This window comes from Myzus persicae, unplaced genomic scaffold (assembly GCF_001856785.1).
Source record: "Myzus persicae strain clone G006 unplaced genomic scaffold, MPER_G0061.0, whole genome shotgun sequence".
Classification (NCBI taxonomy): domain Eukaryota; kingdom Metazoa; phylum Arthropoda; class Insecta; order Hemiptera; family Aphididae; genus Myzus; species Myzus persicae.
Genome location: NW_019100633.1, coordinates 18,246 through 35,692, shown reverse-complemented (window position 1 = coordinate 35,692; position 17,447 = coordinate 18,246). Strand labels below are relative to the sequence as shown.

Genomic DNA, 17,447 nt, shown 5'->3' with positions numbered 1-17,447 from the left:
AAAATTATGTTATGTAGCTTATTTAATAAAAATAATAATATTTAAATTAATGTTTATTTTCTTATTATTTAATTTTATATAGGTACTTAATTATAACTTGATTTTTAAATATATGTACATACCTTAAAGTTATCACTAATTTTTCTTCGGGTTGAATAGCTATTCTCATATTTGTATCTTGCCGTTTTATATCATTTTCTATGTACGATAACAACTCATCAAATGAACTTATCGACATGCGAAAGTAATTAAAAAACTTAACATTGTCTTTTCGAAGTTGCTTATATAATTGAAAATAATGGCCATGTGAATTGTGATTGACGTTCAGAGTTTATAGGGTGAACCCAAAATTGTCTTCTTTGCTGATTTCTTAAGTACAAGTACGTCAAATATGAAAACGTAACCATTTCGTTCGAATCCATTACACCTACGTCTTGTACCGTATAAAATCTGTACGAAACTACTTTTTTCAAAAATAATGAATCTACGGTCGTAATATTTAACGGTTGTGTGAACTGATAAATACGTGCATCAAAATATACGCACGTTATAACGCGCGTACTATGTACGCTCGTGTGGCCCCAGCCTTAGTGCAACCGTAGCAGCCGGTATGCGCACTTGTATTGAGGCGGTATATTGTCACCTACTGCTGAATCTACTGTCATGTTTATAGATTATATGGACAAATTATTTGACATATTAAATTCAAAGCCTAAAACAGGAAGTAAGGACTTTAATCGACTTTTTAAAAACACTAACTCCCAAAAACAACACTTAATATACATGTTAGATGTTTTTAAATGTATGCGTGTCTTGGAAACTAATATTTTAAATGGTGAATTAGTGAATAATGTTACACATTGAATTAAATTTTTAAATGATTGGCAAATTACTATAAATTCTTTGTTACAATTATGGGATGACATTGATAAGTCCCCTGAATATTCATTATGTACATATAGAGTAAATTCGGATACCATAGAAAATCTGTTTGGTAATTTTGGCAATCAAACTCATCAATCTTTGACTTCGGATTTGTGCCAATATTTAACAGAATATTAACTTCTTTTTTTACTAGCTTGAGTGATATAAGTAAAGATATTTATAATTATTATGTTGTACCTACCAACATACAAAATTGAATATACTATGTTTTCTATCCAAACTTCTAAACAAATATATTAAAAGGTTGGTCAACGATAAGGTACGTTACCCTGGCACCAGTACGTCACAATTTTCCACTGTAAATTATATCATTAGTAAGTAACCAATTCATAACCATTCGTTACCACGAATTCGGAATTCGTAACTTCATTTTCACGGCGGAAAATCCAATTTTTCAGTGGTGCTGAGAGGTGGTGTAACATTACAACAGCACCCCAATTCAAGGAAAGTACACTTATTGAAACCATAATAGTACCACTGTTTCCCTGAATCACCTGAGAACATAGAAATCAAAAAAAAATTGAGGGGGTCAAGTTTACCACCCCTACAGAAAAAACAGATAAAATGAATAAAAACTTAGACAGTTGCAAAAAATAAAATAAAAAATAATAATTGTTGATATTTATAAAAAAAAAAACAAATACAAGGTAGTAAAAGAAAATTTTAATTTTTTACAGATAAAAATCTTAAAAATTGACTTGAACTATTTAATTCGGGTCCATGACAAATAATAAATAATTGTAAATTTTGCTATTAAAATTTCTAAATTATTACGGGTTTTAGGAAATTAAAAATAGTTGGGATGTTCATTTTTCCTTAACTGTTTGGAACCTCCACTTCATAACATTAATTAACTTAACTTTTTAAGTGAAAGCATTTATTTATTGATACTATTGACAATGACCATTGGTACGATATTATCTAACCTAATATTTTTTTTAGACTCACAGTAAAAAAAGTGTTTACTTTAAGTTAATATTAACATATTATTTTGTATTATGCATGTATGTATAAAACATAATTGAGGTATACTTCATTACATAGTATATTTAGCGATTATATAATATATTTGAAGTATAAAATTATTCCATTTAAAAACTTAGTAATATTTATATATTACCTATATTTAATATAATGCATATTTAAATTTAATTTTATTTTGACCTAATAAAACGGTTATATTCAAATTATATGTAGTTGGATTTCATTTTCACATCTCAACATTATTCAATAAATTAAATATGCACATTAGTCATTACTCACATTGTTTAAATGATAAAAATATATATTATGAAGTATAACTTAACCTAACCTAACCTAACCTATAAACATAATTGCACACGGTCAATTCATGAAGGTCAATTTCTCCAGTCTCAAAATTTCGAATTAAAATTTTTTTTACCAATTGTTTGTAGCCGGTTTAAAAGGTTTGTATTTTTATAATCTCTTTTTTTCGTCTGTAGACATTTATATTTTTTTTAACCCAACATTTTAGCGTTGGGACTAGGAAAATGCAATAATTTTGAAGTTTAATCCAATTTAAAGTTTTTATTCAACTAGGCTTTTCTTCTATTAAATATGGTTTGTTTATACAAATTACAATTTTTATTGCATATTAGGGATAAATAAAAATTAATCATAAAAATGATGAAAACAATTTAATTTATAGAACTGATTCTTAAATATAGCAAATATAAAATAATAATAAATATAATTGACACATACAAATAATAAGATTCTGAAACTGATTCGAAATATATATATATATATATATATATATTACCGTATTACATATTCACATCCTACCGTTTGATAAGCGAAATACACACGCAATGTATACTATAGATATTTACAATTTTATTATTCAATAATTTTAATTTTTATGAAAGGCTAAACAAGCGATAACTGTACATAACATCAACTTATTCAGCTCTTAAATCACATATCAGTATGCGTCTTCTTCTGGTGGGCTCTTAAACCACACATAAACTTGTACAATTTTCCGCACACCTCACACAAGTACCATCTCTCGTCCGTGTGCGTCTTCTGGTGGGCTTTTAAATTATTCTTTCGATTAAATGGCATGTCACATAAATCACATGAGTACGGTTTCTCGCCCGTGTGAGTATACCGGTGTACCTTTAAAATGTAACCTGTAAAGAACGACTTATCACACACATCACACGGGAATAGTTTTTCACCTGTGTGCACCCGTCGGTGTGTCGCTAGCTGGCTACGACCGGCGTATACATTATCACATACGTCACATGCGTATGGTCTCTCACCCGTGTGCGTGCGCTGGTGGTCTTTAAAAGTAACACTTCGAATGAATGATTTTTCACAGACGTCACACGAGTACGGTTTCTTGTTTGAGTGAATCAACTGGTGCTCTTTCAAATTAGAACGTCGAAAGAATGACTTCTCACAGACGTCACAGGGGTATAGTTTTTCACCCTTGTGCTTAAGCTGGTGGGTTTTCAAAGCATCACTGCGAATGAATGACTTGTCACAAACGTCACAACAGTGCGGTTTCTGGTCTGTATGCGTCAGCAGGTGTTTATTTAGATTGCCGCCCTTGTTGAATGACTTATCGCAAATGTCACACGAGAATGGTTTTTCGCCTGTATGAGTCCGCTTGTGATATATAAAACTACTTAAATGATTGAAGAACTTATTGTCGCATATGTTACATTTGTACACCCAGTGTGTCTTCTGGCTAGAGTTGGAGTCGTTCATCTTAATAATTTGACCCCGAATCAGAATCGACACTGTTCACAATTCTATTTTGCCCGGTTCTGAAAAATAATAATTTTTTCATACAATGAACTGGTTACTAGACTATTTTATTTATGTTGAATTAGAATGTATTGTTACCAACTGGTACTAAAATTTAATGATTTACCTAATTATAATATCAAAATAGAATAAGAATTAAAAAATAAATGTATAATATAATCATATATAAACAATATATTAATTATTTTATTTAGTTTAGTTTGTATTAATCAATCACACAAACAAGTATACAAATAACTATACACATAGAGGCACATAATAGTATTATTATAGTATACCATTACATGTTCACAGTGGCGTATTTGAGACTTCACCTAGGGGGGGGGGCGATATTAAGAGGAGTAAACCGCCCTACCAATTAAAAACATTTTTTTTAGACATATAAAAAAACAAAGCATTTTTATTATTTAATTTTGCACTTTTATTAAAGAATTTTTATTACAAAACAAAATCTATATTTCTTTTTTTAAGACTTGTGAATCGATCAATTACATCATCAACATTTATTTCTATAGATCTGTGAATGTTTAATAATGCCAACCCTGTAAGCCGATCCTGGCCCATTTTTGATCTCAGCCAAGTTTTTAACCTATTGACAAAATAATATAAAGTAGCAGATATGACTAATATAAGGATATAAATAATAAGAAGTGGAAAAGCCAAAAAGTGGATGTGTGAAGTCGAGGAGAGTAGTAAACGAAAATAACAAAGAGAGAATGTAACTACTATTACTAAAAACTAAATACAGAGCAATTAAGCATATGGCACATTCCGAATAATGAAAACATTTGTTTCAAGGTTGTTAGTAAGGCTTTATACAGTCGAGTTGCGATAACTCGAAAAACTTGACAACTTGATTTTTTTTTTTATTCCCCTAGAACCTTGTTTGCGTATATAAAATATAGCGTGCACGGGGATACGGGATGTTAAATCAGTTGCAAGTCGCAAGTGTACGAATAACGATTGTATGGCGAACAGGCGAACGGAACAGTCGAACAAACACAACACATTTTCATAAATATCATATTTAATTTTTCATAGATAAGTATCAGATAAGTTATCAGTTTATCACAATAACGAAATGACCCATCGTGACCATTAATTAGGTAACCATTTCGACAGATGACGTTCCGTTCCATCATTCGTTTGGTACGACTACGTCACCCAGTCCTCGGGCCAAATGTTCCATCTTTGCGTACCATAGAGCAATCACTAATCAGTAATCCGGTTGTATTATGTATTATCAGTTGACAGTTATCACAAAAATTTCTCATCCAAAAAAAATTATTTACTTATTAATTAAAATATTTAGAAACACTTATAAGTTCAACAATCATANGGGGGGGGGGGGGGGGGGGCGATCGCCCCTATCGCCCCCCCTCATATACGCCACTGCATGTTCATGTTTGTATGGATTATGTATGTTATAATATAATATATGATAAATAATTATAAGTCTATTATATTTTATGTTATATTTTAAATGTTGACATACCATAGGATACTGGAAGTCACTGTAAGTTGGTGAACGCTAGTATAGTAATAAAATGGGGATTGTTAACGAAAATGTTCGAATGTGCTTTGTATTTATTGGGTAGTAGTACTGATGTCTGTGGTGGATCAGATTTTACCTTAGGGGAATCTGATTCAGAGATTATAATCGATGGTTTATTACAATTCAACAAGTTAATTCATGTGTCATAAATGGGAATCCACATATTTATGATTTAAGTAGGCGTGCACACGAGGTGTATAGGCTGCGCAGCTGCATCCCCTGCATAAATGTAGAGAATGCATCCCCTTCTTAAAATTTTTAATTGAACATTTTTTTTATCTATTCAAAACGATAACCAGTTTATTATTGACTGTAAAATTATTAACCTATATCATAAATTATAAACAGGGAAGTATATAATATGTATAATAGGCCTATAATACATTGCTATGGACTGGCGTCCCGCTTAAACATTATTATAATATAATCAATAGGACATTTCTACACCAGTGGCTTATTTAGGGGGGGGCTAGTTGCTCCCAACCCCCGAAATAACAGTCTTTATTTTTAAATAGAATATCATCATATTTTATTAGGTAGGTACTATTGTCTATTATAAGTTATAATATTTCATAGCCTGTCGAAAAATAACAAATACGAATATTTGACATTACCTATTATCATCGTTTATTATCTGTACGTATATCTACGGGAAAATAAAATAATAATATTATACTGCCAGACGCCCAGACTGGCAATAATAATTGATTATCAGTTAATATGAATGCTATTTATAGGTTGGTTAATAATTATTGGTATCTTTATTCGAGATATATGTTTACGTATTACGTTGTCGTTGATATCAGTGTCCCACCCAACAACCACAACGACGACAATCGGCTTGCAATCGAACATTTTAATTATTTTCCTTGGTCTATGATTATAATAATTAGTAAAAGTACTTACAATATTTTGTGTAAAATAAGTTCTGTAGTAATTGAAAATTACTATACTTTGTATACTATATAGTTTATTGAATTTTAAATAATGCATTTTAAAGACAAATTAAAAAAAATATGTTTTTGATGCCGAAAAAGTAAGTACAATTTAATTTTAATTATTTATTAATTTAAAAAAGCTAGGTACCATAATTAATGTCTTGATGGATGATTTTAATTTTGAAATATATCGTAAATGAATATGATTATTTATTGTCAAATCATACACATATTTATTAAAATTTAAAACTATTTGATTGCCTACTTATATTAATAAATATGCATTAAAATATTTAAAATAATAAATTCAATTTAGATATTTTAGTTAATTACCTACTTATATTTTTAAACAAAATTACAAACATTTAACCCCTAAAACATAAACAAAATTTATTTTAATAAATCAAGACGTCCATTATTTCTATTCGTATTGTTATTTTTTATCATAGTTTAATGATATATTTTTATTTGTGTATTAATTTATTATTTATAGAGCAAACAATTGAATAAAGGAAACTCTGTTGAGAAACGCTCGTTATCTAGTGAAATTAGCGAATCATATATACAAGTATATAAAAATGTAATAGTCGTCTAAAGTTGCTATCGCATTACCGGTGTGGAGGACCCAGTCAGCTGCATTCTCCTGCAACCAGCCATCGTCGTGTCCCATTCAGAGTTGTCGTAGTCAGTGGTAACGTTGGTCTTGTATTTATATATATATTTTTAAGTTCCCTCTTTTGGACGGTAAATTTGTGTACTAGATGCATTATTATTATATATTTCATATTTTGGGGACGTTCCTCTATTGATTATTATTAATTATTATTATTGATTGTATATGTCATATTATTTATTTTCATTATAACTAATTCGTTTATATTATTATGACACCAACCGGTGGGTAAACTTAATAATTCCGACACCTCGCAAGTCGCGACCGACAACCGCCGTTCTCGTAGGAACGGCAGCGGCGCAACAAAAATACTATTACCAGCAAATAAACAATTTAATATTGACAACAACAATTGTAATCATATTGATATATCTGACCTAGTGTAGCGACTATCGCAACGTAGCTCATAAAGCGATCATTCCTTTGGTCAGGCATGCGGACAGCGGCAACTGCTACACCGCAAAATGTTGACTCGTGACTACCAATTGAAATGACGCGGACTTAGATGAACATAAATAACGATATTATACGTTTCCGTACCGTGATGTATCGCACGTTTTTAAGGCCTAATCCCACAAGTCCACGACATGCGGTGCGCGAAAATTAAACTAATACTTAGATGGCGACTGCAAAAGGAATTATTCAACAAAAAAACGCCGTGATAAAAACGTGGTTATTACGGAGACAACTGTATTGTCTACAGCAGAGATTCCCGAAAGGTGGTCCGCGGAACCCCGGGGTTCCGTGGAAGGGCCTCAAGGGTTCCGCGTACCGTCCAAAAATTAAACAAAACTTTCATAAAAAAGACCGCGCCGCCGTTGTTCACACATTCGTTATGTGTTTGATTTCATGCTTCTACTAGTATTTCTAATCGCACGTGCGGTGGCCCACGATAAAAATACGCATGGATTTACCGAACTGATAAAACATCGCGGGAGTGGGGAAGCGCACGTAGCCGCTGCCAGCTCCATTCGAGTAAAGACCGCGATAAGACTGCAGAAGTTAACGTAATTATACTAGTGAAAAAAGAAGTGGATTGCAGTGAGTTTTGTTCATATCGCGATTGTTTATATCTGGTATTTTTGATTTCACAGGTAATGATGTATTTGTTTATTCATAGAGATTTGTATGCACACTGTGCATAATTAAATAAGAGCGATTTATTTACATGTTATTATTTTATTTCAGTTTATAATAATGGATAGTTGGCTCAAAACGGGGCGCCTCGCAAGTGGAAAAAATGTTTTAGCATGTTCACCAGCAGAAAATAATAAAAATATTTCGGAAATAGATGTTTCTAGTTTGTCAGTAAGAAATAAGAATATTATATACCTATTATAAAAGCCTTATTTATAAACCTATTATTGGTTTATTACATTTTTATTACTATATTTGTTACTATATTTGTTGATTTTGTACAAAATTATAATATATTTTCTTTATAAAATTGAAATGCCTGAGGGCGCAGGGGCACCTATGGCCAATTTTTAATTTAATTTTTATTTTATTTAAATTTAAATAATTATAAATATAACAACAAGTATTGTCAATTAATTTCAGGATTTGGTAAATATTGGACAGGAACGACAAAATAAACTTGTTAGTGAAATTGTTTTACCTCAGGAGAGAACTACTTCTAAAAAAATAAAATATGACGAATCGTATTTGTCCTTTGGGTTTATTCCTGTCGGAATGGCTGAGAATCCGGATGGACAATGCGTTATTTGCAACAAAATAATGTTTAATAGTTCATTGGTACCGGCAAAGCTAATACGACACCTTGACACCAACCACCCGCAACTGAAAGATAAAAGCTTAAGCTTTTTTGAAAGACACAAAGAAGTACAAAAAACTGGCGTGGCTGCTTTACACAAATATGCAAAAACAGATAATGAAAACGCAACAGAAGCATCATTCATGCTAAGTTACAGAATCGCTCGTGCTGGTAAGCCACACACAATTGCAGAGGATTTAATAAAACCATGTATGACAGAAATCGTCAGCTGCGTACTCGGTGAAGATGCAGCGAAGAAAATTACAGCAGTTCAGTGTTCTAATAACGTCATATCTGTTTGAATTCATAAGATTTCAGACCACATTCAAGATGAATTAATTTGTAGATTGAAGAACAGCAAGATGTTTGCAATACAATTAGACGAAAGTACAGATGTCGCCGGGCTAGCAATATTGCTTGTTTTTGTGAGATACCCCTTCAAAGGATCTATTGAAGTGGATTTGTTTCTCTGCGCACCTTTAGAAACTAACACAACTGGAGAAGAAATTTTTAAAGTTATTGATAGTCACATGAGTAAGCACCATATTGAGTGGAACAAATGCATTGACGTGTGCAGTGACGGAGCAGCAGCTATGATCGGCAAAATAAAATGCACTGTAACAAGAATCAAGAGTGTTGCACCTAAATGTAGTAGCAGTCACTGCGTTTTACATCGTCATGCTCTTGTCGCGATGAAAATATCATACGAGCTTAAGACAGTTCTCGATTAAGCTGTACAAATTGTGAATTACGTCAAATCACGTCCACTCCAGTCAAGGCTTTTTAAAAAAGTGTGCGAAGATATAGGAAGTCAGCATCAATCACTTTTTCTTCACACACAAGTGAGATGGCTCTCAAGAGGAAGAGTTTTATTGAGGCTATTTGAATTGCGCAACGAGCTTAATATATTTTTCACCAAACAACCCGGTTCTGCATCTACTGACGCGTTTGTTGATTTATTGCATGATGAGGTATGGTTAATAAAATTGGCTTACTTGGCCGATATATTCGATAAACTTAACGTAATCTGCAAAGCTCTACAGGGAAAAACCACGAATATATTTACAGTAAATGACAAAATTTCTTCACTTGAAAACAAAATTGATTTCTGGATTGAATGTGTTGATCAACATAATTACGAATGTTTTATTATTTTAAATGACTTTCTGAAAGAAAATGAGTTGCAAGTAACTTCAGATGTGGAAAAAAATATACATGAGCATTTAATAAGCCTAAATAAATCCTTGAAAGAGTATTTTCCGGAGAAGTTACAGGACATGAACTGGTTGCAGAATCCATTCGCAGATCATACCAAACCATCAATGCTTACTGTGTTTGAGTATGAGAATTTAATTGATATTAAATGTTCATCTTCTCTTAAACAATAATTTGGAGCTGAAAATTTTGATCTTAATAATTTTTGGATTGGACTTCAAGATGAATATCCTACAATTGTTGAGAAAGCTATTACAATTCTGCTTCCGTTTGTGACGACTTACCGATGCGAGACTGGTTTTTCAGCTTACGCTTACACCAAAAACAAGTACAGAAATAGACTTGATGCAGCTCCAGATCTTCGCATTCAATTATCAGATATAAAGCCTAATTTTAGTGATATTTTAAGAAAATATGTGAAAAAATTTCATTCTTCTCATTAAAATATTAAATTGATAAAAACAGGCACTTAGTTACATTGTATTTCTTTGTACAGTAAATGTTTTTTAATACATAAAATAATTGTTTTTCATTTATATTTGTTCTTTCTTTTCATATCAAACATAAAAATATAAAACTACTAGGTGATAATTTTATGTTATCAAACTAGGGTTCCGCAAAAAAATGTATAATCGATTAGGGTTCCGTGGCAAAAAAAAAATTGGGAACCGCTGGTCTACAGCACGTTTATCATGCACGCACACACACACACACTGGTTTGTAAGAGAAGCGCGACCAGTCTCACCAACGGCGCATGCGTGGTGAGAACTGGGTTGTGTCGAACGATATGGTCAGTGCACTCTAGCTACTGACCTGTGTCCGAACAATAGATAATACACTAGGTATTTAGTAAAATATCATTTCAATAAAAAATAAAGAATTTTTTTTTTTATTGATCTTAAGCCCGGCAACTGAGGCCATTAGCTGTAGACTAGTAGGTATTGTAGGATTGTATTGTATATTTTGGGACGGTAGGGGGGAACACGTGTGTGTTTGTTTTTTGGCAGAATTTCGAATGGGGGCACCCGTAGGTTTCTGCCATGCCCCGTGGGTGGGGGATGGCAGCACTTGTTCTCCGGTCACCGCGACTTGTCCGGAGAAAAATGCCGCCCGGTGGCCGAGGATCGAACCACAACAGGCTGCGTCGCAGCGGACGCGTCAGATCACTTGGTCACCTCGTCCCCCAAATAAAGAATTATATTGAAGTTAAACTTCTTTACGCAGGGTAGTGAGGAAAAAAAAAGCGAACGGGCGGCCGTACGAAAGCGAATACGGACATTTCGTTGTGCGCAGCCGCGGATTGTCGTAGCTGTATTTTGTAAACGGCTATGGGTTTTTGGTTGGGTTATTAAACAAAGAATACTCAGCAATAATATTAATGAGATAAACATTTAGATAAAACCGGAATGATTGTCCGGGATGATTTTTAATATCGACTATCGATAATCAGGCACAACAATCGTTGCAATTTTTACGCGATATATGGATAATGTTCAGTCGCAAATGTACGTTTCGTATTTCAGTCATCATATGCCAATCATAACTACTATACCGATTGAGCAAAATGATAATCAATCATTAGCATAAAAAATAATAAAAAAAATAAAAAATAAAAATATAATTTACATTGTTTTTTTTTTCTTTATTATCCTCATTACTCCAGTCTATCCATGCCTTTCTTTCTTTTTCACTCACTCACGTGTACCGTTCAAAAGAAGTTTAACTTCCCGCTCGCGTACTGGTACCACACACACTGGTTTTTTTTTAAATCGTATGTTTTTATAAGTTTCAATAACTTCTTTTTATACGTTATAAAATTTGATTTTATTATTTAAGAACCAATAAGAGAACATTACAAATGTTATGTTTATCAATATAGCACCATTTAATTTATGTATCTATTATTTATTAGGTGAATATAGTTCTTTTGATTTTTTTATCCAATTTATATATTAATTTGAAGGCACACAAACATGCAATCATGAGACAAGTTCCAGTCAAGTAGTCAAGTATATTCTATAGTCAACAATGAACACAAAGTTAATTACAGTTTTGAAAATTCTTAGATAGATTTTAATGTAAGTTTTGATTAAGAGAAATTGAATAAATAATTATTATAATTTAAATTTAATTTTAGGATTTGATAATAAATTCTAATTTCACCCAAACAACTTCAAGCAACAGTGATTATGATATTGGTTTATACATTAACAGAACATCTAGTAAAACTTTCAGCAATGATATTAAATAAAGATTTTTAAAAAATACATGGATACCAGATTCGTTCACCAGCTTGCATGTACAAGCATTATCTAATGCTACTAGGCACTTTCAAAAATCCTGGTTGAATGAATTTAAATGGTCAGCTTATTCTAAAATACAAAATGGAGCATTTTGTAAAAATAGTGTGGTTTTTGGTCCTGGAAGTTATTCCGGTAAAATATCACATCAGAGTGTTGGACAGCTTGTGTCAAAACCATTGCGGGATTGGAAATCAGAAAAAGAAATTTGATATCGTCATTCTTGTTTTCAATATCACCAACTAGCAATTTTAAAATCAGATACATTTTTAAAAAAGGTTAGGTCAACATCAAGTCGATAAACAAATGAAAAAGAATTGATTGAAAACACCAAAAAAAATTTCTGCAATAGTTGAAACAATAATATTTTGTAGTCGGCAGGACATAATGACTATGGTCACCTAAGTCTGAACGATCTAGATAATAATGATGGGAACTTCAGAGCCTTGTTGCTCTATAGAGCTAAAAATGGGGACGATACTCTAAAATCTCATATCTTTAATGCTGGGGAAAACAAATGTATTCAAGTCCATTAATACAAAATGAAATAATTGAATCAATAGGGACTTTATTCAAAATATTTTATTGAAAAAGTGAAAAAAAACCAATTTTTTTACTGTGATTGCTGATGAAACATCTGACGTCCAAGGAATTGAACAATTTTCATAAGTTGTCGGCTACTTTGGTGAAGATGTAAATGAAATAAGAGAAGATTTTTCAAAATGTGTGCCAGTGCATGATGATACAGGCAAAGGGTTAGCTACTACAATAAAAAAGGAACTTCAGTCTCTTGGTCTTGATTTAAATGTTATGCGTGAAGAAGGGTATGATGAGGCTGCTGCAATGAGTTTAGCTTTCAATGGAGTATAAGCAATAATATTGGAGGAATAGCCTATGGCAATTTACACTCATTGTGTTTCTCATTCATTGATTTGGTTTTAAATGATGCATCAAAATTACAACCGGTTAGAAACTGTATTGGCGTGATAAGAGAAATAAGTAGTTTTATGAGAGCATCGGTGAGAAGATCTAATATCTTAAACAAAATTATCTAAACAAGGATTGACACCTTCACGTTTAATGAATTTCTGTGACACTAGATGGATAGAACGGCATGAAGCAATTGTTGATTTCAAAAATGATATTTTATCAATTATTGAAACTACAGAACAGATAATGTCAGATAATAAAGATGATGGAACAGCTGTTCGATCATTTCATAAAAAAGCTTTGTGATTTTGAGTTTTTAATAACATTAGTCACTGTTAGTAAAAAGTTGGGTATAACTCATCAAATATCAGTTAGCCTACAGAAACCTGATCTTGATTTAAGTTCTGCTATTAGGCACACAGAACTTGTACAATCAGTCATAAATGATATTAGATCAAACGTTGAAATTGAATTTAAACAATTGTATTTCAGTGTTCAAGCTATCAGCTCTAAACTTTATATTGAACCATCAATACCTAGGATTGTTGGTGTGGTGTCCAAAGACATCGTCATAATTATTCAATTAACTCTCCAGATGTATATTATAGAATTAGTTTATTCATACCACATCTTGATGAATTAAACTCATCATTAGTCAACAGATTTTCTAAACACAAAAAGACTCTTGCAAGCTTACAAAATATTATACAAATAAATGCAATTAAATTAAAATATGAAATATTGTTGATGCTGTACACTTCTACCTCTCTGATTTTGGAAATGGTGAAGCTGTGATTGAAAGGGGGTTGAAACTATGGGTTGAAAAGTGGAAAATGGTTGATACAACCATTCAAAAGATTCCAAAAAATGCTCTAACGGCCTTTAAAGTATGTCAATTTGATTTGTTAACTAATATTTATATTCTGCTGAAAATGTTATGTACAATACCAATTACTACTACAAGTGTAGATAGAAGTTTTTCAACTCTTTAAAGATTAAAAACATATATAAGAAATCAATGTGTAAATGTTCGGTTAACTGGATTAGCCTTAATGACAATGCATAGAAATAAACCGTTTCAAATCGATGACATTGTAAATAGTTTTATCAAAAAAAAAGAAAAATGATTTTTACCTATTTGTTTTATTTTGTTTTATGTGAAGTTATAAAGGGTTATATGTTACATAATAGGTATATACCTAAAATTAATTTTGTCTATACTTACTATATAGAAAAAATCTACCTACCATAAGTAATTTAAATATAATATAATATTAGGTGCTGAATATAACTTATTTAGTTTAGGTACCTTTGGTAAATATGCATTTAATAATATGCCTCTAGGTGCTAAATCACTTGAAAGTTTCAATCTACTAATTACTATAGCCCACCCCAAAAATTATTTCTATATACGCCACTGTTTTACACGAGCGTGTAATCAAGAGGGTAGGATAGGTGCAATAACAAATAAGTATCCAAGGAGAACAAATCTAAGTTATAAGGTAGGGTGATGAATGATGATTGTATAGGTAGTACTTAAACCACGGGAAGAATAGTCAAAAGAACAGTCCTTGAAATACCGTGATAATACTATAGTTAAGGTCGTATACAAATAACAAGTCATTGGTTTAATAATTATATAAAATAAAACATAGAATATAATATAATAAGTAATAAATGCGTTGTAATATTTAAATAATATACTCTATATTTAAATAAACTTATGGAATGAATATGCTAGGCGGAGACGTATTTTGGCGTGAGAATCAGACGCAATTAAAATATGTTACGCAGTATAAAATAATATTAGGGAACCGACATTCCTAGACAATGAAATCATCATTTAATTACAAAAACAACGCATCGATAGCAAGCCATTAATATTCCTGGATATTACTACAATACAACAACGTACGCCCTCTAAAATCATGACCATATATGAGCATATATATTTTAAATTGTCAATAAACATATCATAATAGAATAATCAACAAAAATTGCAAACTCATTAGATATGGAGGAAATAATTGATGAGTAAAAAACACTGACACCAATATTTAGAGGTCGGAAGATTACCGTTTTAAATGTATATACCTACTACATGTCTATATAATGGACATATAAGTTTCATGTAAACAATAGTTGTGTTTTTACTTTATACAATAATATTCAAGGTACATCTAGTATTCTTTATTTTTATAATCAATGAAACAGCGTCTAGAAAATTTAAATTATAAACTAATTGTAAATTATTATAATAATATAGAGACAATGTTTCTTCGATCCCGGGCCTACTGCTTTTACTGAATGACTTGTCTCATACATCGCTATATAATAATATAAAACAGCTATTTCTCGCTCACATGTAGCTTCAAAATAAAGATGATATTGTTAATGTTAGTATTTAGTCCCAAATCAGAAACTTCATCTTGAATAGAAATGTTGTGTGGTCATGCCAAACTATAAAGGCTGTTATACGAAAATTGTACAGAATTAGAGGAGCGTGGATAATAGAGATACTTTGTATATTATAAAGATATTGAGCTGTACCCGCATGTGATTTTGAAAATATTATTTTTATGTGATTGCTAAAAAGTAGATGGTGCTTAGAACTGCAATGATTGTTTTAATTATTAGTTCTGTGCATGATTTTGACTATTATGTTTTTAGCTGTGTTCTATTCTATAGTTATTTGGAATTCGAAATTGACCAACATTAGTCCGATCTAGAGTTTGTAGTTTCTTGTGTCGGTCATTCTTTTTTGAAATTTACTGGTGTAATCTGTAAGGTGTGGCGGTATTTATTGCTGTCTGGTGGTCGCTCTTTACGGAATAGGTAATGAAACTATGTCTTGTTATATACTATAAGTATTATTTTGTTGATGGTAGATAAGAATTTATTGTATTATTTATACTGGCATAAATATATTAGCAATATACTATCGAACGTTACTTATTAAATGTAAGGTGTATTAATAATAAAATCCAATATTGTATCATAACATATAGCATTAATGGTCCGTTTAATATACTGTCTTTTATTTATTGTTATTATTATTATGTATATTTGAGTAAATTTTTTTAAATCAAACCACATAATTGAGTTTAATTTATAAAAAGTATTTAAAAACATGCAGTTTATATAAAAAAAATAACTGTGTACCTACATCATTGAAATTGTTATCAACTTAATTTAATTCTTAAAATGCTTACACAGTTCGTGTGCTCTAATAAATAAAAATATTCATAACGCCGTCGATGAGCACTTCTGTACTTATATGACGTTACATAGTTGCAGAATGTATGTGTTTAATTAGATGTTTAATCAATAACCACCAATATAGGCTACTCATGGTAGCAGTACATACTGACGTTTATAACACCGTCGATGAACCGTTCTGTTCTATATGACTATATACATGTATTATACTAAATAAAGTCGCAGAATTTATGTGTTTAATTTAATATTTAATCACCGCTATCAAGGACAAAACAATATAATAATGTAAAGCAATATTTATTGAATGAAAAAAAAATAAACAGTATATGTACGGCCCAGCTCTATTCCGACCCACTCGGTTATTTCGAAGAAATACCTACGAAACGAATTGGCTTACAAATCGCTCATCCACAGGTTTTCAAAGTAATAAACAGGGCTAATGGTAGCAGAGCACTGGTGGTGCTTTGAAGAGAACAATCGGATGGAAAAAAAAATAAAAAAGCTATAATACGTCCGACGGCCGCGGTCGCAAACTCGAAGCATACGGTTCGACTTCGAGTGAAACCAGCAAATCGGCGGAATTCAAAAGAATTGAACTACCCGAATAGAGCAAAAAAGTCAATGCAAAAAGGTTGAGAGAAGAGAATATAGGATACAAAGCGAAAATGTTGAAGTAATCTTGACGAAATCGTCGTAAAACGATAAGGCGGAGCCGATGCGCGGTAAAGGGGCAAAAAATCATGAAAAAACCGGTTTTTATCTCCAATGTCATCTAAGGGACGACAGAACCGACACTAGCGCCGTCAATTAATTGTATTATTAAATAAGATACTTTATGGTTTTACTGGGTAACTGTTTATTATTTTGTAGCATAGTCTTAAGAGCGTATATGTTGTATGAAGACTCAAATAATTATAGTCGAAGGTCATTTTTTAAAAATTTCCCTATGGTGGTTGAATTATTAATTCTCATACTGTCAAACAGTATTTTTACTTGTATTTTACAAAATAAAATATAAAATTTTTAGTTAATTTCAATAATATGTCACTGATAAATATTTTTTTAAATTTGAACAGTAGGTTTACCTATTTGACTATTTCTG

At 31.4% G+C, this 17,447-nt stretch overlaps 1 protein-coding gene and 1 pseudogene across 1 annotated transcript; one reads left to right on the top strand and one right to left on the bottom strand.

Annotated features, from left to right (window-relative positions):
• Positions 1-2,755: 2,755 nt before the first annotated feature.
• On the bottom strand, positions 2,756-3,734 carry LOC111037873 (zinc finger protein 525-like). Its single transcript, XM_022320716.1, has one exon. It carries the CDS (start codon positions 3,679-3,681, stop codon positions 2,884-2,886), a length of 798 nt encoding a protein of 265 aa, XP_022176408.1. The 5' UTR covers positions 3,682-3,734; the 3' UTR covers positions 2,756-2,883.
• A 6,215-nt stretch (positions 3,735-9,949) lies between these two features.
• On the top strand, positions 9,950-10,339 carry LOC111037872 (annotated as a pseudogene).
• The last annotated feature ends 7,108 nt before the right edge of the window (positions 10,340-17,447 follow it).